The 23,626-nt window shown below is 36.7% G+C and overlaps 1 protein-coding gene across 1 annotated transcript in view; it reads left to right on the forward strand.

Annotated features, from left to right (window-relative positions):
- Positions 1-22,103, forward strand: part of LOC122134269 (protein NLRC3-like) — a 47,427-nt gene extending 25,324 nt beyond the window's left edge. Inside the window, exons 2-7 of the mRNA XM_042746593.1 lie at positions 1,011-1,286; positions 6,212-6,373; positions 6,545-6,592; positions 14,302-16,099; positions 20,902-20,993; positions 22,099-22,103. Coding sequence (XP_042602527.1) covers positions 1,028-1,286; positions 6,212-6,373; positions 6,545-6,592; positions 14,302-16,099; positions 20,902-20,993; positions 22,099-22,103 — 2,364 coding nt within the window. The 5' untranslated portion in view covers positions 1,011-1,027. The remainder of the gene's footprint in view (positions 1-1,010; positions 1,287-6,211; positions 6,374-6,544; positions 6,593-14,301; positions 16,100-20,901; positions 20,994-22,098) is intronic.
- Positions 22,104-23,626: the final 1,523 nt, after the last annotated feature.

Raw genomic sequence — 23,626 nt, forward strand, 5'->3', positions numbered from 1 at the left:
CAGCGGGTGTTACATTGCTTCAGTCCAAAAGAAGTTAAATAAAAAGTACCCATCCATAATAAAAAAGCATCTGTCACTATCTTGAGTCCCGGGCACAGGGTGTACTCACACTAGGCCTTGTACCGATTGTCCCCGCTGGTCTGCACTCACATTGCTGTTAATGTTCCAGGCCGGTGCACACATCATTACCATGCTACTTTATGTTTTGAAGAAATGCTTTCGCTAATAGACTGTCTGAATTATTTAGCACTTATGCAATGCAGTGAGTTTTCATTAAATTGTGCTGGATATATCAGAGGATTATTACAGCATGGTATGGAGATATCGCTCTAGTCAAATCAGCTAGACTTTCAGATGTGCTCGGACATGGTTCAGATCACCTAGTCTGAGTATAAAGCTAATGCTGCTTTGAGCTCAGAGGAACTCCTGCAGTCTATCTGTTCTCCTCTTAACAGTTTATTTCAGTGTGGTCTGTCTGCCTCTGTTTATCTGTCTTTTTTGTGTTTGTCACCTCTATTTCAATCTCAATCATTTTACTTAGTGGTATGACAGATACATTATGTGCGGGTCTTTTGAGGACAAATAATGATTTCAGCATATTTACACACAATTCTGACAATTCATAGGTCTCTCAACTCGACTTTATCTCTGTCCTCTCATCAAATGTACACACATTTCATCTCACAAGCTTTAACTCATTCATTTAGATCATGTGAATGTGTGTATATTCACAATTTAGTCTGTCCACAGCAATATATTCTGTCAAACCTCAGCTTTCACATCTGACTACTTCTCCTCGAGCTTGTTGATGTGTGTGTGCCTGCTTTTGTGTGTCAGTGTTTGTGTGTGACTCTTGTGTGAGGAATCACTGACTTATTATCAGATGTGTTTGGGTGAGTTGATTCTGAGAGTCCTGATCTGATCACAGATTCATTTAATATTTCAAATAACACTTGAGTCCACATGTTAAGAGTGAAACTATTTCAGATCTTTTTTGTCTTGTCCTGCAGCTGTGAAATGGTGAAAGATGATGGCATCTGTTGAAGAACTGCTTCTGAAGTCGCTGGAGGAATTGGTCAAAGAAGATCTGAAGAAGTTTCAGTGGCACTTAAAGAAACATGAGTGTATATCAACGTCTGAAATGGAGGATGCAGATCGATTAAAAACAGTGGATAAGCTGGTGGCGTGTTTTGGACCAGAAGAAGCTGTGAAGATCACGGTCGGCATCCTGAAGAATATGGGCATGAATGACCTGGCTGTGCAGCTGGAGAAAAAACACAAGCAAGGTAACATTTAACTCGCTGTGACTGTAACACGAGCTGTAACGTGTAATTGTTTAGCAGTGTAACTGTTTGACACTTTCCTCTTTGCTCTGCTGAAGTGTTTGTGTGATTCATGTTTCCCAGTGAGTGATCCTCTCTCTCTCTCTCTCTCTGAGTGGATATTGGGAGTGAATGGGCGGAGTTAGCGTGTGTGAGTGGAAGAGAGCTACTGAACGAGTGAGTTTTTCTATCTTTTCGCTATCTTTTGCTGTTTGTTTGACTTGGTTTTTCTGTTTTGTGAGCGACTTGCTAAACTTTTTGACGTGCTGACTGAAAGCGCTGTCGATCAGCGAGAGCTGGTTGGCATGGCAGCCGCAGTGTCTCAAAGTTTGGATAACTTAACACGGAGGCATGGCATTAAAATCATCGGGTCCACCCGCCAAAAAGGATTACGCTTTCAAATGTACCACCATTTATCAGAGATGATACTTTTGAAAGAGAACTAATGAGACATGGCAAGATTGTGTCTAAAATTAGAAAGATTTTGCTAGGTTGCAGATCACCTGAGTTGAAGCATGTAGTATCATTTAGGAGGCAGACTCACATGATTTTAAAGAATGAAAATGAGGAGTTAAATTTAGCCATGAAATTTAGGATAGACAACTATGACTATGTGATTTATGCATCTTCAGAAAACATGAAGTGTTTCGGTTGTGGACAGGAAGGGCACGTAGTCCATGCATGTCCTGAGAAGCAAGATTTGGTGTTGCTTCAGAATGAGAATAGAAATAAAGAGAAGGCAAGTGAAGATAGAAATGACCAACAGAGACAGTTGGAAACTGGTGAAGGATCAAGTGTTGATACAGGAGAAAGAGATGGAAATGATAATGGAGAATTTAGTAAAGGAGATTTGGAAAATGTGGTGAATGAAGTTGAAAAAACAAGTATTGATGCTAATTTGATTGGAGCAGAAGGTGAAGGAGATACTGATATGGTAGAGGATGAAAGTGTTTTTAAAACACCTGCAATAAAACAAAAAATGAAGAAAAGAGGTCACGGGAAGAGAGCAAGGAAAGTAACTGCAGATGAACTTGTAAGGAAAGGTGACGAAAGTCCTGCGAATCACATATAAGTAACGCTGATGAGTCTAGAAAGTGAAAGTGAGTCTTCAGGGTCTGTGAATTCAGTGTCACAAAAAAAGATCTGTTAGAAGTGCTTATACTCTTGAGAAAATCAGAAAATTCCTACAAACAACCAAAGGAATGAAAGGGGTGAAAGTGGAAGATTATTTTCCTGATCGTGAGCTGTTTAGCTCAGCCAGAATGTTGATGAGAGAGAAGGATACAAATAGCTTCTCTGATCAAGAAATCTTTAGACTAAAGAAACTTGTACAGAAATTGAAACTGAACATATTGAATGATGAATTTGAAATTGAATGAATTTTTATCTTTCTTGTGGGGTATTTGTGGCTGGTCTGTCCTTGTCTGATCTTTATTCATTCCTTTGAGTTCGATAAGACTGGGCACACTTAATATAAATGGTGCACGAGACAGTAGAAAAAGAACAATGCTTTTTGAGCTAATAAGACAAAAGACATATGATGTGATGTTTGTTCAAGAAACACACAGTGATGCTCGAAATGAGAATGACTGGAAAATGGAATGAGATGGGGAAATAATTTTAAGTCATAATTTTAAGTCATAAAAGTTCATGGAGTGGTGGTGTAGCGGTCCTTTTTCAAAAACATTTCAGGCCTTTATCTTATGAGGTTGAACATGTTGTTGAAGGACGACTATTGAAAATTAGAGCAAAAATTTGAGAAGTTCATTTTGGTTTTTGTGAATATTTATGCACCCGTTCTTGGTCCTGAGAGAATTGGTTTTATAAAGAAGTTGAATAATACTATCTTTATTCTTAAACAAGATGAGTATATGTTTATGGGAGGGGATTTTAACTGAACAGCAAATGATAAAGTAGATAGAAATCATAAGGAGCCCCATATAGCATCGCAGCATGAAATATTGAAATTCATTGCTGAATATCATCTTTATGATATTTGGAGAATCTTGAATAAAAATGAAAGACAATACACATGGGCACAAGCAAGAGAGAACTGTATTACTTTGGCTAGACTGGATAGGTTTTATTGTTTTAAGCATCATTTTAATGTTATAAAGAAATGTACAATTTTACCTGTAGGTTTTTCAGACCACTGTCTAGTTGATTGTAATGTTTATGTGTAGCAAATATAAAATTTAAAAGTGCTTATTGGCATTTTAATGTTTCTTTTTTGCAGGATAGGTTTTTTATTGAAACATTTACTTTTTTTTGGAAACAGTTTGGTTTTAGAAAACATGAATATAAATCGCTACGACAGTGGTGGGATCGTGGTAAAGTGGAGATACAGCAACTGTGCCGCCAGTACACTTTCAATGTTTCTAGAGACGTTTCCCAGTCAATGAGAGACCTAGAAGTTAAAATGATGGAATTGCAAAGTTTAGTTGTGGGTACAAGAAATCAGGGGCATATTGAGCTCCTTAAAACAAAAAGGAAAGCTTTAGATGACCTTTTGGGTGTTAAAGCACAGGGGGCATTGGTTCGCTCTTGTTTTCAGAGTGTCGAGTAGATGGATGGCCCAACCAGGTTCTTCTTTGGTCTAGAGAAAAAGAATGGACAAAGTCGATATATTTGTTCATTGTATTCAACAACTGGAATAGATATAACAGAGCCAAATGAAATTAGGAAAAGGGTTGTGTTATTCTATTCAGAATTGTATAAGAGTGAGAGTCTGGAAGTGGATGAGTCAGCCAGTTCGTTTTATACAGGACTTGCTTAAAGTGCCAAATGAAGCGAATGCTGAACTTCAGAGGCCCATTTCAGCAGGAGAATTGCAGATTGCACTGCAGAGCATGAAATGTGGCAGGGCACCCAGAATGGATGGTTTTTGGCAAAACTGCAAGCTATTATTGTAGATTTTTCTGGAATGGATATCACTGGATTGCCCAGAGCATACTTTTTCTTCCTAGGGAGAAGGGAGGACAAGGACTTATACATCTGGCCAGCAGAAGAGCAGTTTTTCGACTGTTGTTTATACAGAGATACTTAACAGGACCAGAGGTTTTGGTCTGGAGGAAAGTAGCTGACATTATTTTTAAATGGGTCAGCGGTTTGGATTTGAACTCTGTACTCTTTTTAATGGACTCCAGCAAACTACAGATCAATGCATCAATTCAATTCTACAAAGGACTCTTTAACATCTGGCAACTATTTAAGAAACAGAGGCAAGACACAACATCTCTGTACTGGCTGCTTAAGGAACCCCTTGTTCATGGAGCGAGGTTGGATGTGGCTTGTTAAGTCACACCAGGATTATCTCAAATCTTATGCTCATCAAAGGCTCTAAGGCTACATAATTTAATGGACATTGGTGGTCCTGAGCTAAGCAATGTTCAGGCAGTTGCATCTTTTTTGAGAGTTCAGTCTGTTTGCAGTTTGGAAAGATTATAGATTTGCTAATGCAAAGGTTGACAGTAGAAGAAAAACACAGTTGAAGGAATATTATAATGGTAAGATTTTTCCTGTAAATTCAGATCCATTTCCAAACATTTTAATCACTCCTGATTTAAAGGGCTTAAATGTTTTTTTTTTTTTTTTTTGGACTTGGAAGGTCTGGAGGATCTGAACTTTCAAGATGCTCGAAGTAAAGTGTTGTATAAATGCTGTGTTAAGGTTTTGAATAAAACTTTTCTTAGGGAACGAAAGGATTCAGTATGGAGAAAAAAGTTGGGGTTGGAAGATGATGTAAAACCTGTATGGAGAATTCTTTATAAAACACCTTTGGAAAAGTGTACAGGTGATCTTCAGTAGAAGATACTGCATGGCATAGTTGCTGTTAATGCGTTTGTGAGTGTTATTAATTCTAATGTGTCTGACAAGTGCCCATTCTGTAAAAAAGGGGAAACAATTTTTCACTGTTTTTTTTTTACAGTGTTCAAGATTGGAAAATTTGTTTAATATACTTACCCTAATGTTTTCTAATTTTGGTGAACATTTTTCTTTTCAGAGTTTTATCTTTGGCACATTTTATAGAGCAGCTCACAGAACTAAAAGTCAATTGCTGAATTTTTTAATTGGGCAAGCTAAGAGAGCTATTTACATTAAGAGGCAAAGAAAAATAGAAGGTAGAGAAGCACAAAAACTAGAATTGTTTTTTACAAGATTGGTGAAAGGTCGAATCTTGATTGATTTGAACTTTTAGAAGTTGATTAATGACTATGAAAGTTTTTTGCATAGGTGGGGGTATAATGAAGTTATTTGTACGGTAGTGGATAAAATGTTGTTTTTTAATTTGGTATTGGAGTAAGTTTTAGGTGTGAAAAAATGAAAACGTGGAAACACCTTGGAAATGTGTAATGTGATGAGTTTTTAAAATTATATTGTGAATTTGTTTGTATGATTTAATAAAGTTGTTGTGAAAAAATTATCTCTCTCTCTCTCTCTCTCACCCACACACACACACACACACACACACACACTCTCTCTCTCTCTCTCTCTTATATATCTCAAGCTGAAGGCAATATGAACATCTTATTCTGCTGGAGCTCATTTACAGGGTAAATAACAATCACTGCTTGTACTGTACATGGAAACAGGAAATAAAACAGCAAATTGCAGGGCATAGCCCAACAGCAGCAGGTCTTACACAAATAAATTTAATAGAACTATGACCCCCAGTTTACAAAGGACTAAAAAGCTTGATTAAAACTTTTTATACTGTGATATAATTTATTTTTATAGTGTGATACAAATTATGCTTGACCAGTAGGTGAAATAATTTAGTATCATGAAGGCATCATTACAATCACAAATACAAAAAGTATGCAAGTTATATAAAAGTTGTAAAGTATGTAAATCTTTGTAAGAATCATAAATCTTTATCTCTCTTTCAGCTGATAAATTTCCAGTCCAAATGAGAAGCAGTGCTCAGCCTGGAGCCAATGTTGTTGAAGTGAAAGCTGAAACAGGTGCAAGTGTAAATGCTCCTGTACTCACTGGAAGCACCTTCACTGGACCAGAAAACTTCATGTACAGCTCACATGCTGCAGGAAACGGTACACTGTCATCACTATGACAAGACTCACTGCTAATACTAGCATTTGAGTAAAGACTGGAAATGTTACATCCTCGTAGTGAGTTAATGGGACACATGATTTAGCACCATTTTAGTGCTATAGAATACTCTTATTATTCTGTTTATTTCTCTCATTCTGTATGCATCTCAGATAAACACAAATGCTCAGAGACAGCAGAGAATAACAGAGAAAAACAAGGTAAACCTTTCATGTATGAAAATTTGTGCACCTGCTACAATTATATTACTGAGTCCATCTTCCTATTAACATATCTGATTTAACAGTAATGAATTACCATTGCATTGATGCATTTGGTGCATTATTATTGAATAACATTATATAGGCTATTTAATGTGCATATTTTATAATTGCTTTTTAGTCAGACTGAAATCCCTGCAGAAATACATATTTAGTCTATGAACGTCGAGGCAATAGTGCAGCTACTCCGATTTTATTGTCATTTTAGCAATAGCAGGAGGATCCTTCAACAATAATACACAAACACCTGTTATAGGGCCTCTGTCTACATATTTCATTTAACAGTAAGCTCAAAAAATTATTGTAGGCAAATGGCCAGCACACATCTCATAACCGTAATAAAATAAACAGTAAAATAAAATAAAAAGTTGGAGAAAAAACATTTCCTTTCCATACATTAAAGGAATAACTCTATAACAAGCCAAACAAACAAAGCAAAAACTCTACCAAATCATTTGCATTTTGGTGTGCAAAGTCTTTCACTGCAGCGTTAACGTTGATTTCGCGAGCACAGACATTATCACTGCTAAACTGGACAGTCTTTCTTGTAACATTGATTGAACAGCGTCACCAGAACTTTGATGTTTAGAAGCAGTGTGCATAGTTATAGGGGAAAATTCAGAGCTAAGTCTAGAGCAGGGGTACAGTAGGTGGCCATCCAAAACGTTCATTCTACTGCCGCTCGTACCGCCGCCGCGGTGTTAGCAAAGTGCATTTGCAGCTTTTGACCGCTGAGTGGCGCTTTAATCACAAGTTTTCAAACAAGCGCATCAAAGCACATTTTCGCAAATAGACGTCAACTTTGCCTCACCGAAGTGTTGTATTTGACTGCAGTCGGGGAAAATGAAAGAAAAAATATTTAATATTCACAGATGAAAGTTTAGTCCTTATGAAGATATGTGCGTTTCTTAGAACGAATACAAGCAGGATAAATATCAAGCCTATGAGCATGTGCTTATATTTTCTCTACACCACATTTTAGATTTGACACATTTAAATAGTGTGCAGCATTATTTACATAATATGAATTATGTGTTATATTATTCAAAAGAAATTGTGGTTTACTTTGCATTGGAGCATTAAAAGTGGTAGCATAGTGAGCTAGGCTTGCTGTTTTATAAATTAATTTCTTTATTTTAGTAAAACGTGAGGCACTGAATAATTTCGCTCCCATTATTTAGGCCTAATTAAAACATGAAACTAATAAATTAAACCTGCACAATTTAACTAAATCATTGAAACTCTAAAGAATGGACTGATTAATAAAACGTCCTCATGATTAAACTCAAGTTCTCGAAATACACACGATGTAAAAAAAGAGCTTCATTAATGGACAACTTCAGTCTTCTTTACTTGCTTTCATGTAATTTAAGTAAAAATAATAATAATAATAAATAAATAAATACATTGTAGCCGCATTCAAATGCAGGTTGGTATAATATTCCGTAAAATATCAGAGTGCAAGATTTGCTCAGCGCGCATGTTGCTGAGTGCACATGCAGCATTTGTTCTTATTTGTCTACATATTTTATCTTCATTACAAATCTTGTTTGGTTTTATTTTGGATAATTGCATGTAAAAAAAATATTTGCTTTGTATTGCATATGCAAAATGTGAATTATTATTCATATTCAAGTATTTGTGCGAAAATCATTATGCGTGCATGACAGGGAGGCTCCCTCTCGGTCACGTGATTTTTTTTCCTGATAATGAAATAACTGAAAATTGTGGTGTCTCGCATACATGAGAAATATATCTACAGAAAGCTTGAAATGTCTTTTAAACGAATCAGTTCAAAACGAAAGCATTATGTAATCTGTGAACGTTGCATTTCTCTCTAAAGGCGCGTCCATGTGGAGAGAGTCAGCACTGTGAATTTCATCTTGCAGCCGACAAGAAATCATTTGTTTATTAATAATAATTAAAATGTCTCCTTTTTCACAATTATTGGGCTACTTCTGCCTGTGCTTTGTGGCAAACTTAATGCATGTGCTTGAGCGCGGAATATATTAAGGCTCATTATGGATTATAGATGTAAAATTTAATATAAACCTGCGATTAGTTGAATACTGACAAATGAACGACTAGTAACTAGAAAAATCTTACGTGGGAGACAGATCTATTAAATACCCTCTAGACATCTCTGTTAAAATTTTTAAAGCATTTAATACGCGTTTGCATAAATTCTTCTTTCAGAACGGTCTGTAATGGAGAGATGTCTTAACAATGATTTTTCCTCTGAAAAACAAAAACGAAAATTGAAATAAAATTGATATTTTATGTTTTGAGAATGGCCAGCCCTTCTCTGAAGATATTGTGCTTCTGGTTTGTGCATTTTAAATCACATAAGGTCTACAAAATATATAAAAACTCTTGTGTTTTTTGTCACGTCTGCAAAAAAAAGGCTATAAAACATGTTCATAAATGGATACTTTACTGATGTCTGGACTCTGTTTGGGATTTAGAGAAACTTCAATATATTGTTCATCAATAGGCTACATTCTGTGAAAATTTATATTTCACACTAAAAAATATTGTATGGACGCAACAAAATAAAACGGCCGATGCTCCACTCAGGGCTCGTAGTTCTGATTGGGCTCAACCCCTGATTGGGCTCAACCCCCCAATTATACCTTTTAATGCTGACAATGTTATTAGTTTGGCGTTTGGTAGGAAAAAAAGTTTGCACACAATAGCCTAATCCCCTTTGAAATTCTCCTGTTATTTTATTTATTTATTATTTTCTTTTTATAGGCTGTGTTATGAACATAACATTTCAGCTTTATCCACGGAGCGAGTGCGGAGCAGTGAATAGTGGTATCAGTGAGCGCGGAGTGGAGTGATTATTAAATGCTCGGAGCGCGGAGGGGAAATTCTTGCCGCTCCACTCTCACATACTCTGCTGCCGAGTGAGAGATGTTTCGCCCTAGAAATGAACAAGACCGTCCGGTGTAGACGTGGTTAGACAGTGTCTGCTATATTTACAAATAATTGATATAAGAAATAAAAATAAATACATAACCTAAACCAGCGGCATAACGAGATGAAAATATAGACTAGAAAATATTTTTACACTTGCTCTGTCCTGTCCATGACACTGACTCACTGGAGCTGCCAGTTTTAATCTGAACAGCTCTTAACGCCGAGTGGATGGTTAGATGCATGATGGGCTAGTATTAAAAAAAATAATAATAATAAAATAAAGGTCTTTCCAGCATTAAGGTAATAACATTACTGCTTTTTTAATCATCTCGACTCAGTTATAAATTTGACTGGTAAATGATAAAGAATTATATTAAAACTTGTTTTGAATAATTTATTTGTCATTTGATTATTGATTTTAAGTAGGGAGGAAAAAAAATCGATTTAAATCGTAAATCAGATTTTTTGTGAAAAAAAAATCAGGGATTTTTTTTTTAGGCCATTGCCCAGCCCTAATGCAACAGTTTTTTTTTTTTTTTTTTAGTTAAGGCAACTTCCTCTGAAATTAAGTTATAATAACTAATAAACTTTATTGCGCTATACAGTAGTAAACATTTGAAGTGGATCAAACCTTTTTTTAAAGTTGTTTTAAAACCAATATTTCCTAAAAACCTGTTCTGCAAGTATGAAACCCTCATAAGACACTGTGCATATGAAAGACCAAGAGATTCACACCTTTATCTCGACCCCCACAAGCTATACAGAACTACCCCAAAACCCCCAACCCCCTCTAGATGAACTGAATTCGGTCTGTTTTTTGGCCGTGAGGAACTGTGTGTTGTTATGTTACTGGGTAGAAACATGCCTGCACTCACATCAGCCCTACTCTTTTTATTCATTATTTTCTTGCAGCCCATATTATTATTATCACTAGACCATAATAATAACAAATTATCAATTGATATTTAATCATTATTTTTGAGAAAATCGTAGACGTTTGTGAACGTAGACGTTTGAGGCAGGCTTTAAGACCAAGCGGAATCCTCCGTCAGCTGCTCCCGCTTCACAGCGCTCGGGACTCGCGCTCACTGACCCAGCTTCACCGTCCACGTTTGGATTTTAGAAAATCAGTTTGAGGCGAATACAACTTATTGATCATGAGCCCAACATTTAGCAAGGCGGGAAAACAATCAGTCTACCTGAAGGAAGATGCATTTCATTGAGCTAATGCTGTTAAATAGAGTAATAATAAAAAATAAAAATAAAAAACACTGTAGGCTATTCTTAAACTTGGAGTTCATTATATTGAAGTACAAATCCAAACACCAGAAGCAACCTACACTCTGTGTTCTTTCATTGAAAAGTATGCATTTTATTTATTCACAGGCTATGTGGTTGAAATAATATTTTACTTTAAGTGCCATTGTTTAAAAAAATGCATCATAGAAATGTTTCATAGACCTTCAGTTGTTATGCTTTAAAATCCAATGGACAGACATAGGCCTATATTATTGTACATTACAAATATTTGGATCGTCCCTTATTTGCTTAAAGAGTAAATACTTATTTTCTTCAAGAATAAACATTATAAATAAAGAATAAAATAAATAACCTCTGTTAGTCCTTATTTTCCATTTCTGAAGTTAATTTGCAACTCTAATGATGATGTGACTCCCCTGACAGTGACATGTTCCTCAAAAAAATAAAATAAAAATAAAATAAAACCTTGTTAGAGCTATGTGAGTGATTAATTGTTTTAAAAAAGAAAAAAAAAGTGTGTGCTTGGTTTCCGAAATGGAAAACGAATACAGCTTGTAAAAAAATGATATGATGAAAAAGTCATGATATATTAATTCATAGAAATAATTTAAGCAATTAAAACCTTTTTTTAAAAATACCATATTCAACTTGAATTTCAATACTATTAAACTGACTTAAAAATCTCAAGGAGTTTATAAGTTGAAACGGTAAAATGTCACAGTGCATGTTAAATAGTCTAAATTAACTTGTATCTTTTATAGTATCTGAAGACCTTGATTGCATCTTAGCATAAAACAATATATTTTGACTTTTTTTTAATGAACAATTCCTGTATATAATATGTGACAGCAACCTTTATATCAAACATTTTGAAATCGTCCACAGCTGAGCATCGCGGGAGGCAGACTGAGCGCGCGGAATGAATGTGATGCACAAAGTCATTTTCAGATGCAATGGAAAAATAAAGCTGGATAAAATTATAGCTACATGAAACTTGTAAATAGTTAACAACATAGCTTAGATTAGGCCCATACTCTGTTCCCAAGTATATAATGTAAATTTGTTAACCCACAATAACACATTTTAACCGATTAATTGCATATTTTCGTTTGCTGCATTTTTTTTAAACACGCTAAAAAATAAATTAAATTTGAGAGAGTTGCATTTTATTACATTCAGAAATAATAACGGCAGGCCTAATAATGCTATAGGCTAATGTACCAACAGGATATTTTTAGTTCCCTTCACTTTACAACAAATCTTTTAAAGGGTTAGTTCACCCAAATATTAAAATTATGTCATTAATGACTTACCCTCATGTCGTTCCAAACCCGTAAGACCTCCGTTCATCTTCGGAACACAGTTTAAGATATTTTTGATTTAGTCCGAGAGCTTTCTGTCCCTCCATTGAAAATGTATGTACGGTATACTGTCCACGTCCAGAAAGGTAATAAAAACATCTTCAAAGTAGTCCATGTGACATCAGAGGGTCCGTTAGAATTTTTTGAAGCATCAAAAATACATTTTGGTCCAAAAATATCAAAAACTACGACTTTATTCAGCGTTGTCTTCTCTTCCGTGTCTGTTATGAGCGCGTTCACAGCACTGCAGTTTAGTGATATCCGGTTCGCGAGCGAATCACTCGATGTAACCGGATCTTCTTGAACCAGTTCACCAAATCGAACTGAATCGTGATTCGTTCGCGAACCGGATAACAGACACGGAAGAGAAGACAACATTCTCAATGGAGGTCTTACGGGTTTGGAACGACATAATTTTAATATTTGGGTGAACTAACCCTTTAAATTTAGCAAATTTATCAGAACAGAACAAGAATTACAAATATATAATTCTAATGGATAAATATAATTGCTGTATATTATAATAATATAGGTTTATAAACAAAACAAAAATAATAATTTAAAGCGATACATAAGGTTGGGCTTATCTCTCTCATTCGGGACAAATCCAAACATGTTGCCCATTTGAAGCTAAACTCTTATTCATTAGGTAAAATAGGCTTTGGATTTCACACGTGTTTCAGTATCGACAGAAAAAAAATCATAATGAGTAAAAATATGCCAAAGTGGACCGCTGCTCGTGCCGCATGGCTCGGTGAACGACTGCTGTTTCCAACGAATATGTGCGCGTGAGGCACCAGCGCAATCAAAGTCACAAGTCACAATTTTTGGTCACACAGTAAATGCATAATTAAAAAATGCAAAGTGTTAGCAGTTTGAATAATCAAGAATAAAAACAGAGTGAATAAGAATTATTTGTAAATGCGCTGGATCTTTTTTATTTCTGTATGTGGATGGTGAATGTAGATTATTTTTTTTTTTAACCAAGAATGAACCGAAATTAAAATATTTACTAATTATAACGTAAATGTAACATTTACTTCTACAAAATACAAAACATTTACTAATATAAAACTTTTAATCCGTATATAAGGTCTTTCTTTAAATTTTTGATGAGTAGACTGTAGCCTAAGACTATCCTATTTTTTAATGGCTTTTAAGGATGTTATAATGTATATTATAATGTTATTGCTGTTTTACGTCTTCCTTTCATTTTACAAATGCATTCAGTTCGCAATCCGTCCCTTTGCGCCACCTGGCGGTAGTTTTGCGAATGATTTTAACACGCGACTGACTTGCAGTTAACGCCGCGGCGGTATTACCCATTTTGGATGTCTACCTACTGTAGGTAAGTTAAGTCCTATATAGTTGCTGGAAAAAAAAAAAAAAACTTCTGAAAAAGAAACTCACCTGCCTATAGTCTTTATAATCCTGAAGACGCTGACTAGCTTGTTCAGGTGTGTTTGATTAGGGTTGGAGCTAAACTCTGCAGGAGGACAGTGGCTCTCTCGGACTGAAATTGCCTACCTCTGGTCTAGAACAGGGGTGTCCAAACCTGTTATGGAGGATCACTGACCTGTGGAGTTTAGTGCCAACCCTAATCAAACACCCACTGAACACCCTCTTAAAGCCTAGTTCACACTTCACGACTTAAAACCTTGGCAGATCCCTGTGCTGTTCAGACTACAAGACTTGATTGTTTGTTTTGAAGTCATTATGGTGTTCACACTACGTGACACTACGTAAATGATCGACACACTACACAAGCTGCCAACTCTGTCACCCAACGACTCTATCCTGTCCCCAAACCATGTTTTGTCACAAAAACACATGCGAGATCACCCACTGATTTTCCCCCAATCACAGCTGGACCTGTTGGCGAGCTCGGTAACTTGCATCAGGCATAAAATCCTGTTGTGTGAACTAGGCATAAGTCTCATTCATTGGCCCTTGAGGAGCATTAATTCGAATATAGACTCACAAACAGTTTTCAAGTTTTGTAATGGGAATCACAGACCATGTCAGAGTTATAGTCAGATTTATAATCATTATTTTATTAAAAACCAATCACTTACTCTTAGCTGACTTTTTCCCATTTTCTCAAAGGCTCTGCAGAGGACAGTAAAGCTACTCATAATGATTACACAAAGGTCTTGAAGGACAAGTTAAAACAGCACTGTGAGCGGATATTGATTGGTAATTCACAGACGGGTCATAATAAATACCTGGATGATATTTACACTGACTTATATGTGGTGGAGAATCAGACTGGAGGAAGAACGAATGAACACGAGGTGAGACAGATCGAATCAAATCACAACCGACTGACTGCCAAGGACAAGCCGATCCAGTGTAATGACATGTTCAAAGACCATATGGGTCGACGAAACAGAAAAGTGCTGACAGTGGGGATTGCAGGAGTGGGAAAAACTGTCTCTGTCAAGAAATTCATCCTTGACTGGGCTAAAGGAAAAGAAAATCAAGATATAGACTTCATTTTTCCACTCCCATTCCGTGAACTGAATTTGATTAAAGAGGAGTACAGTCTTATGGGATTGCTTCACAGATTCTGCTTTAGTGGCCTTAAAGAGCTGACATCTCTTCCTGAAGATGGCAATAAGGTCATGTTCATCTTTGATGGGCTGGATGAATGTCGCTTCACTTTGAGCTTTGAAGAGGGTGACTGTTTTACAGATGTTAATAGAAAAACAACAGTGAGTAAGATAGTTACAACCCTAATCAAGAATCATCTGGTTCCCTCTGCTCTCATCTGGATCACATCCAGACCAGCAGCAGCCAGTCTGATACCCCGAGAATACATTGATCAGGTGACAGAGGTACGAGGATTCAGTGATGAGCAGAAAGAGAAGTACTTCATCAAAAACAGCAGTCCTGAGGTTGCTGAGAACATCATCCGTTACATCAGAAAATTCAGAAGTCTGTACATCATGTGTCACATCCCGGTCTTCTGCTGGATCTCTCTCACTGTTCTTCAGCCTCTGCTGGTTGTGCTCGAGAGTGAAATGACAAAAAAAACACTCACAGGGATGTACACAAACTTTTTAATTTCTCAGAAGCAACAGATGAAAACAAAATATTGCAAGGATCCTAAAACTAAACGTAGAGTCATGTCTTTTGATGAGATTATTCTGAAGCTTGGGAAACTGGCCTTTAAACAACTACAGAAAGGTAATCTGATTTTCTACAAAGAAGATCTTGAGGAGTGTGGACTAGATGTCAATGAGGGGTCTGTGTACTCTGGGTTATGTACCCGGATGTTTCAGGAGGAAAAATCTATGTCAGAGAGAAATGTTTATAGCTTCATACATCTCAGCATCCAGGAATTACTTGCTGCTCTCTATGTGTTTTTTATTAACAAAAACAAGAAAGCAAACCCATTTCTTAAATCCTGGAAAAAACTGACATGTATCCTATCCAAAAAGCCACTGTTTGAACTTCATAAAGCTGTAGTCAATGAGGCTTTACAAAGTGAGAATGGACACCTGGACCTTTTCCTCCGATTCCTCCTGGGTCTCTCACTGGAGTCCAATCAGAGAGACCTGAAGGAACTACTGCCAGCACTGGAGCTCAGAACAGAGGACACCAAAGACACTGCTGACTATATCAAAGAGAAAATAGAGATGGAGGAATCAACAGAGAGGACCATCAATCTGTTCCACTGTCTGAATGAACTGAATGATGACTTTGTGGAGGAAATCCAGAAGAATCTGAGCTCTGGAAAACTTTCAGAGCAGAATCTCTCCTCTGCTCAGTGGTCAGCTATGGTGTTTGTGCTCCTCATGTCAGAAGAGACTCAGGAGAAATTTGAACTGCAGAAATACAGAAGATCTGATGAAGCACTGATGAGACTGCTGCTAGTCATCAAAAACACCAGAAGAGCACTGTAAGAGTCTTCTTAATATTCATTTATATATACTGTTAGTTGTTTTAAGGGGAGACACTGCAGGCAAAAATACTGTTTTAGATGCAGCTGTCAATTTTGAGATTTTGGGCTTTTTGGCTTTTCATAAAGATTAGTGGAAAGAAATAATCCAAAAGACACTAGGTGCGTTTACATGGACACTTTTTGCTTTCATCGGCATGAATTCATTCTGATTGACGAATCCGAACATAGTGTTTACATGAACGCTAAATAAAGTGATTGGGTTGATATGCACGTTTACATGTCACAAGCTTCTGATCGGATATAATCTTTTGATATGTGCACACTGCATGAATTATACAGTTTCCCACTGTTGTCGCATACTACTATAAAAAGCACACGTGATATTTATCTACTTCGGGTTCTAATTAGGCGACGACCAGCACATAAACTGTTGTGCAGTGCTGCTTACTTTAAAAAACAATATTAAAAGTACCCCTTCATGCACCCGTCTGTTGATGAGAGTCTTAAACAAGGACTGGTGGGACGTTGCCCTACTCCACTTCAAAGACGCTGAGTGAAATGGGAGTTTCATAATGACGAGATACTTTATTTATGACACTTTATTCACCAGAAAGAACAGCTCGTTCCACGAGTCATACGTCATTACGCTATTTCTACATCAATGCGCAAAGTGCGCATGCACAGTACTTTCCAGTTTCGTTTTTCAATCCGATCAAGTGTTTACATGTCCTCTCGCTCGGATTACAAAAGGAATTAAACAAACCCTTACAATCAGATCGAAATTTTAGTCGGATCTGGCCAATTTAATCCGATTGACGTGTTTACATTTGACATTTTTATTCTGATTGTGCTTCTAGTCCTATTACGATTGGATTAGTAGGGTCCAGGTAAACACAGCTACTGTTAAGTGTTTCTTTGATGGCACTTTATCTATTTGTGTCAATAGATTTCAATTTAGTTTTTTTATCATACACTAAGCCATAAATCCCCAGTTCAATAGCACGTACACACTCCACTTACACACACTTTCATTTTTATTCCTGTCTATATTCTGAAGGTTTTTACAGAGGAATTTGTTCATATATAATTTGCATGATTATATACATTTTAATCCCCCCCCCCCCCCCCCCAGTTGTTAAAATATATTGTTTTCTGGCTGTTCAAAGATTTTTCTGAATTATGGAGTGACAAAAAGAGATACCAAAAATTCCTTCTGTAAAAACATTTTACTCTAATATGTAAAAAATAAAAATAAAAAAAATAAACAAGAATTTAAAAAAATGACTTATACTAAAAATGTATGCAAATTAGTGCGTATTTCATTAAACAATGCCTCATTTGCATATTTAAACATAACATTTTAGGAAACTTGTAATATAAAAAAATGTTTGCAATTGTCAATGTAATCAATTAACTGGGTAAGTAAGGTGTTAACTATTAGTAAATATTTTTACCCTATTCACCTGCAGTGTCTCCCCTTATTAATTGTGCTTTAATTTTACACAGTGACTTTTTGGCCAAGACTGTTCAGAAAAATTAATAAACGTAATTCTATCATGACAATTCTCAGGATATTTTAGCATGGCAATGAATATGACAACGTTAATGTATTTGGTCTTGGCGGAATAGATCTGCTACGCTGCAGCTGCTGAATTGCTGCTGCTGTTGGTTATTGCTGTATTATTGCTGCAAGCAAGTACAGGAACTTGTTACAGCCAATACATATGCTGATATGATGCTGTGAGTATTTAAGACATACTGCTGCTGCACAAATAGCATATGAAAATAATGCATAGCAGATCTATACAGGTGGAGCTATGGGGGTAGAATTGTTGCATTATTCCAAATAAATCCACAAATAAATGTAAAGAGATTTACAAAAAATTAAATATAACAAGTAAATAGAATGAAATCTATAAATAAATCTCAGAGGTTCACAATAAAATTCACAAATAAATAAAATGAGATTTGCAAATAAAAAACATATTCAGTCTTGTACATTTGTAGATCGCTGCACGCATTTGTGGATTCATCCAATCATAGCACATTCTCGCTATAAACAATCACGTTTTGCTTTACAATAAGGGCGGTCTCTTCCTAAAATAACTTAATTAATAATATGCATTGGCTCAAGTAGGAAATATAAGGGCCATAAAAATTTATACAGTAAAAGATGTTTAAAATTGGATTTCGTTAGATCATTACACTGTGTACCATGCCAAGCCGCAGTAATTTTACATGCATTTGAAAATGCCAGAGAAACAGCACTTTAAATCACGGCTATGGGAACAATGCTGTACTGGATACAAACGTGTTATGGAAGCATCATTCAAGATGGAAAGAAAAGCATCAATAAGTAACTGAGTAATGTGTGAATAATTTGTCCTTCATCATGTTACGCCTTGTGCAGAGTACACAGCATCGCAGTAGATTTCTATTTGCTTTGGAAGAGCTGGACAAAGTATGAAAATATTCTACTCAAGTAAAAGTACCATTACAAGAATTAAATTTTATTTAGTACTAGTAAAGACGGCTTATGGTAGAGAAATGAACATTCAATTCATGGCCAACAGCTCTGGTGGACATTCGTGCAGTCAGCATGCCAATTGCACGCTCCCTCAAAAACTTGCTACATCTGTGGCATTGTGCTGTGTGATAAAACTGCACATTTTAGAGTGGCCTTTTATTTAGGGCTGTGCAAAAAATCAAATATTATTTTTTTTTTAATCTCTTCAGTAAAGGCGCTCATGTGATTAGTAGTATATCTCCAGCACGTGCGTTCAGATCAGGGTTGCCAGGTTTTCACAACAAATCCTGCCCCGTTGCTTCTCAAAACTAGTCCAAAACTAGCCCAATCGCTTTTCCAGGAGGTTCCCCGATAAAAATTGCATCCCGGTGTTAAAATGTACGTTTTTCGGCAGGGTTCCTTCGGTAATATTCACATTTTAGGGGCTAAATATCACGTTATTGGTATTGGGGTCGCTTCAACCCGCGAACATGAAAAACAACCACAGACTTGGCAACACTGGTTCAGGTGGAGCGGCATTTACTACACAGAGCCGTAATTCACTGACAGTCTACACAAAATAAATTTTAAAATCGCAGGCGATTCTTTCTCGATTTTGAAAGCGATTTTGTGTAGCTTGTCGGTGGACTATGGCTCTGTGTAGTAAATGCCGCTCCACCTGAACCAGTGTTGCCAAGTCTGTGGTTGTTTTTCATGTCCGCGGGGTGAAGCGACCCCAATACCAATAACGTTATATTTAGCCCCTAAAATGTGAATTTTACCAAGGCAACCATGCCAAAAAACGTATATTTTAACCACGCGATGCAATTTTTATCGGGGAACCTCCTGGAAACGCGATTGGGCTAGTTTTGGACTAGTTTTGAGAAGCAACGTGACAGGATTTGTTGTGAAAACCTGGCAACCCTGATCTGAACGCCCGTGCTGGAGATATACTACTAATTACAGGAGCGTCTTTACTGATGAGATGCGCATGAAAATCGTATTCGATTTTTTTGCACAGCCCTACTTTTATTGTGGCCAGCCTAAGGCACACCTGTGCAATAATCATGCTGTCTAATCAGCATCTTGATATGCCACACCTGTGAGGTGGATGGATTATCTCGGCAAAGGAGAAGTGCTCACTACCACAGATTTATTAGGATTTTTTGTGAGTATTTTTTGGGAGTAGTAGGTTTTTTGTGTATATAGAAAGGGTTTTATATTTTTGTTTTGATCTTGTGAAATGTGGGGAAGAGCAAAAGTGTTGCGTTTATAATTTTGTTCATTGTATTTATTTTGTGAATACGTTTGGTTTTTGTTAATGGCTTTACATTTATTTGTGGACCATAATCTATTTATTTTGAATAATGCAACAATTCTACCCCTGGAGCTGGGGAATGTGGAGGGTTTCAGAAAGTGAAAGTTCTGAAAGCGTGCTTCAATGCTCAAGCGAATCCTAACCAGCTACTTAAATGTAAAGCAGCAAGCTCATTGGCTGCGTATGCAACATGATACAATCAGATTGTGACAAGTCGTTTAATGCTTAGAATATCATCAGTTTACATTAAGGACTCATCAGCCTGTGCCATCTAGAGTAGAGCCCTGAACGGGCTTCAAATTTATGCCCTAGCCCGGCCCTGGCCTGAGACGGTAGCACGGTCTCATGTTATTTCCACCCGTGCGGTAAATGTTTTTTTTTTTTTTATCACTAATTTATGGATGTCTAAAATATAAAAATAAGGAGAAGCCTTAAACAGGCCCGTGGCCCAGCCCACTTCTGAACTATGACGTGAAAATTGGCCCGAAGCCTGGCCCGTGGGGCGTGTAAAACAGTCAGGGCCCGTCGGGGCGGGGCTGAAATGCAGGTCTCTACTCTAGAGTTTCACGACAGAACTTGGTATATGTATTATTTTGTGTGTTGATATTAAATGCCAGTACATCTCCACCATCAGGCAAGTTGTATTCAAGTTCTAGCCATTTTATTGTTCTTTATTGTGTCATAAGATAAGGAAACTTTTGGTTTATTAAAAGCGTAGGTTTGATGTTTTATGAAGAGTTGAATTATTGAAACAAAATTTAAATATTAACTAAAAGAAGCCTTTTATTTTATAGCCTTACACTCTCTTTTAAATTCAGTAATCACTGAATATATCATATATAATATATGGTTATAGCTTTGCATTAACTACATCAAGAGTCAGTAGTTTTTGCAAGTTATCTGTGCTCCAGAATATAAACCATACCAAATAAACACATTATTTGTTATTATTATTATCATTTTTTCTCTAAACAGGCTACAGAGCTGTAATCTCACTGCTCAGTCTTGTGACAGTTTGTCTTCAGCTCTACAGTCATCAAACTCCTTTCTGAGAGAGCTGGACCTGAGTAACAATGACCTGCAGGATTCTGGAGTGAAGCTGCTTTCTGATGGACTGAAGAGTCCAAACTGTCAGCTGGAGATACTTAGGTAAATGGTTTACCATAAAATAATTAACAAATGCTATCATAATGAATGACTTGAATGGATGAATGAATGAATGTTATCACCAAAGTTGGCATCTGCTCTCATTGGAATGCCAGAACGTGAAGAACAGAAGAGAAATAAAAAAAAAAAAAAACTAAAACAAACAAAAAAAAAACAGGCATGTAATTTTCAGGAATGTAACCCCCCCCCCCATATCCCCCCCCCCATATTTATACAGATGCCTATTATACAGATTTTTCAACCTGTGAAAAATGACCCAGGTGGACTGTGTACATCTGACAATAAAACTGTTGAAATTTTGCAATGAAAAAATTAGCATTTTCAAATACATTTATTTCATGCATGAATTCCTCTGCACAGCACTACCCAAGCTAGCAGCATCATCTAGTGGCTGTGTGCAGAATAACCATAGCATCTAAGCCAGGGTCTAGAATTACCACATTACCAACTCCATCTTACACAAGTGCTATGAGTTTGGATCACTTGGATTTGAAAATGCATATATAAAGAGAATGAAAAATTATTAGAAAAAAGTAGAATTCAGAAAATAATGGATTTTAACTATTTTCAAATAATATTTTTATTTAAAAATATACACAAATACACTTTTATTTGTATACCTAGTGTTGAAAAGGACTTTTGAAATTTACATATACTGATTTAACAGACACTTTTATCCAAAGTGACTTCAAAATGAAGAATTCAACAAGTGATTCGTCTTGAGGCAATAACATGAGAAGTTCTAATAATGCAAAGTTTCAAACATGGTCAAGGATAGTGCAAACTAGAAAAAAAATAATAAATTAAAACTGAAGAAGGTGAGCATGATTTATTTTCCATATCAAACCACTCTATTGACCCCTCCTGTATTCCAAATGAAAGTGCTCTTATATTACATGCCCAGTGCCCAGTAATACAGCTGAAAATGATGTAGGTATCCCCCCCATCCCTCCTTTCGGTTTAATTCTCCTCTTTTCCACCTCTTCACTACTTTTTTATTTTCAGTTTAGAGCACCAGACAAATGCCTCTTTGCTTTCTTTAACTTAAAGATTATAATTTTATATGAATGCGTTATGTAAGGAATAACTGACCGTTGAATTATTAGAAAAATAATGCACACCCGAGGATGCGATGAAGCCACAACGCGAAGCGGAGTCAATTATTCCGGCATATTCTGTACTTAGTATATTGGCATATACTACAGTTATCACACCTCAACACATCAATCAGATGATATATTTAAAGGGATTTATCCGGTTTTTGTACTTAAATTGCTCTTGTGAGTAGGATTATTTCTTCTGCATCTCATCCAACACCTCTTTTGATGGTTCCAAAATGTCATTTTAAAGCTGGTAATGGAGGCTTGAGCCGTTAATAGCATTCTAATTCAGTTATTAATGAAGTTATTAGAAAGTGAGACACACAGAGAAAGAGAGAGAGAGACAGAGAGAGCTTGTGTGAATTAGGCTACCTCTGTGTGTCCCTCAACAGTGTTCTGCAGCAGCGTCTCTAAACTGCGCTGTTATTACCTCGCTAGTGAGAAATGTGGTGTATATACTTTTGGAAAATCGTCTGTCATGTTGTTGTCCTGTAATTTCTGTTATAACAGTTAACTATGCAAAGTGATATGGAACTGTAATGCGGTCAAGAGAGCTGCCTGGAACTACGTTTGCCTTGTGTTTCCCAGAAAAAATTCCAGACCACAGAACGTTCGTCAGCAAATCAGATTCAAGCACTCAACGGCCCCATAGTATAATAATAGTTAAAATGTTTTCATGTATACAAGATAAAATTTAAAAAAGGTAAAAAATTATTCCAAATTGGTGGTGATTTAGGGATTTTCCTAGCGACCTGGTGGGCCCATATGCCTGGCATAGTCTGCACCCCATAACAGTGCCCCTGACAGCAGCCTGCCCCAGGATTTAACACTATGGGACAAAGAACATTTTCTTTCCCTGTCAAATCAATTCAAGTCACCTTTATTTGTATAGCGCTTTATACAATACAGAATGTGTCAAAGCAGCTTTACAGTGTCAAACAGGAAAATAATTTGTCAATAATGCAAGAAGATGATAACAAAGAGTCATTTTTCTAGATAAAGTCAGTTTATTGATGATTAAGTGATGTCATCATCCAGTTTAGCTCTCTTCCAGTAGTGTCTGTGCAATCAATTAAGTGTCCTCAACTAAGCAAGCCAAAGGTGACAGTGGCAAGAAACAAAAACGCCATCAGTGACAGAATGGAGCAAAAACCTTGGTAAAAACCAGGCTCCGCGAGGCTCTTCCTCTGGCCAGACGACACCAGCATGCCGTGGTTTAATTCCAGGCTTCAACACAGGTGCAGAGGACTTGTCTGGTTCCCATGGTCTTGTGTCGATGGTCGTCAAGGTGACGAGGTCTTCACAGGTGATCTGTCTCTGGGGCTCCTCTATATGACGTGGTCTCCGCTGACATTCAGGGCTGTAGAGGTCATCTCTAGGTGCTGATCCTCCATCTGATCTGGATACAGATAAAGAAGAATGAAAGAGACTAA

Source organism: Cyprinus carpio, chromosome A4 (genome assembly GCF_018340385.1).
Source record: "Cyprinus carpio isolate SPL01 chromosome A4, ASM1834038v1, whole genome shotgun sequence".
NCBI lineage: Eukaryota > Metazoa > Chordata > Actinopteri > Cypriniformes > Cyprinidae > Cyprinus > Cyprinus carpio.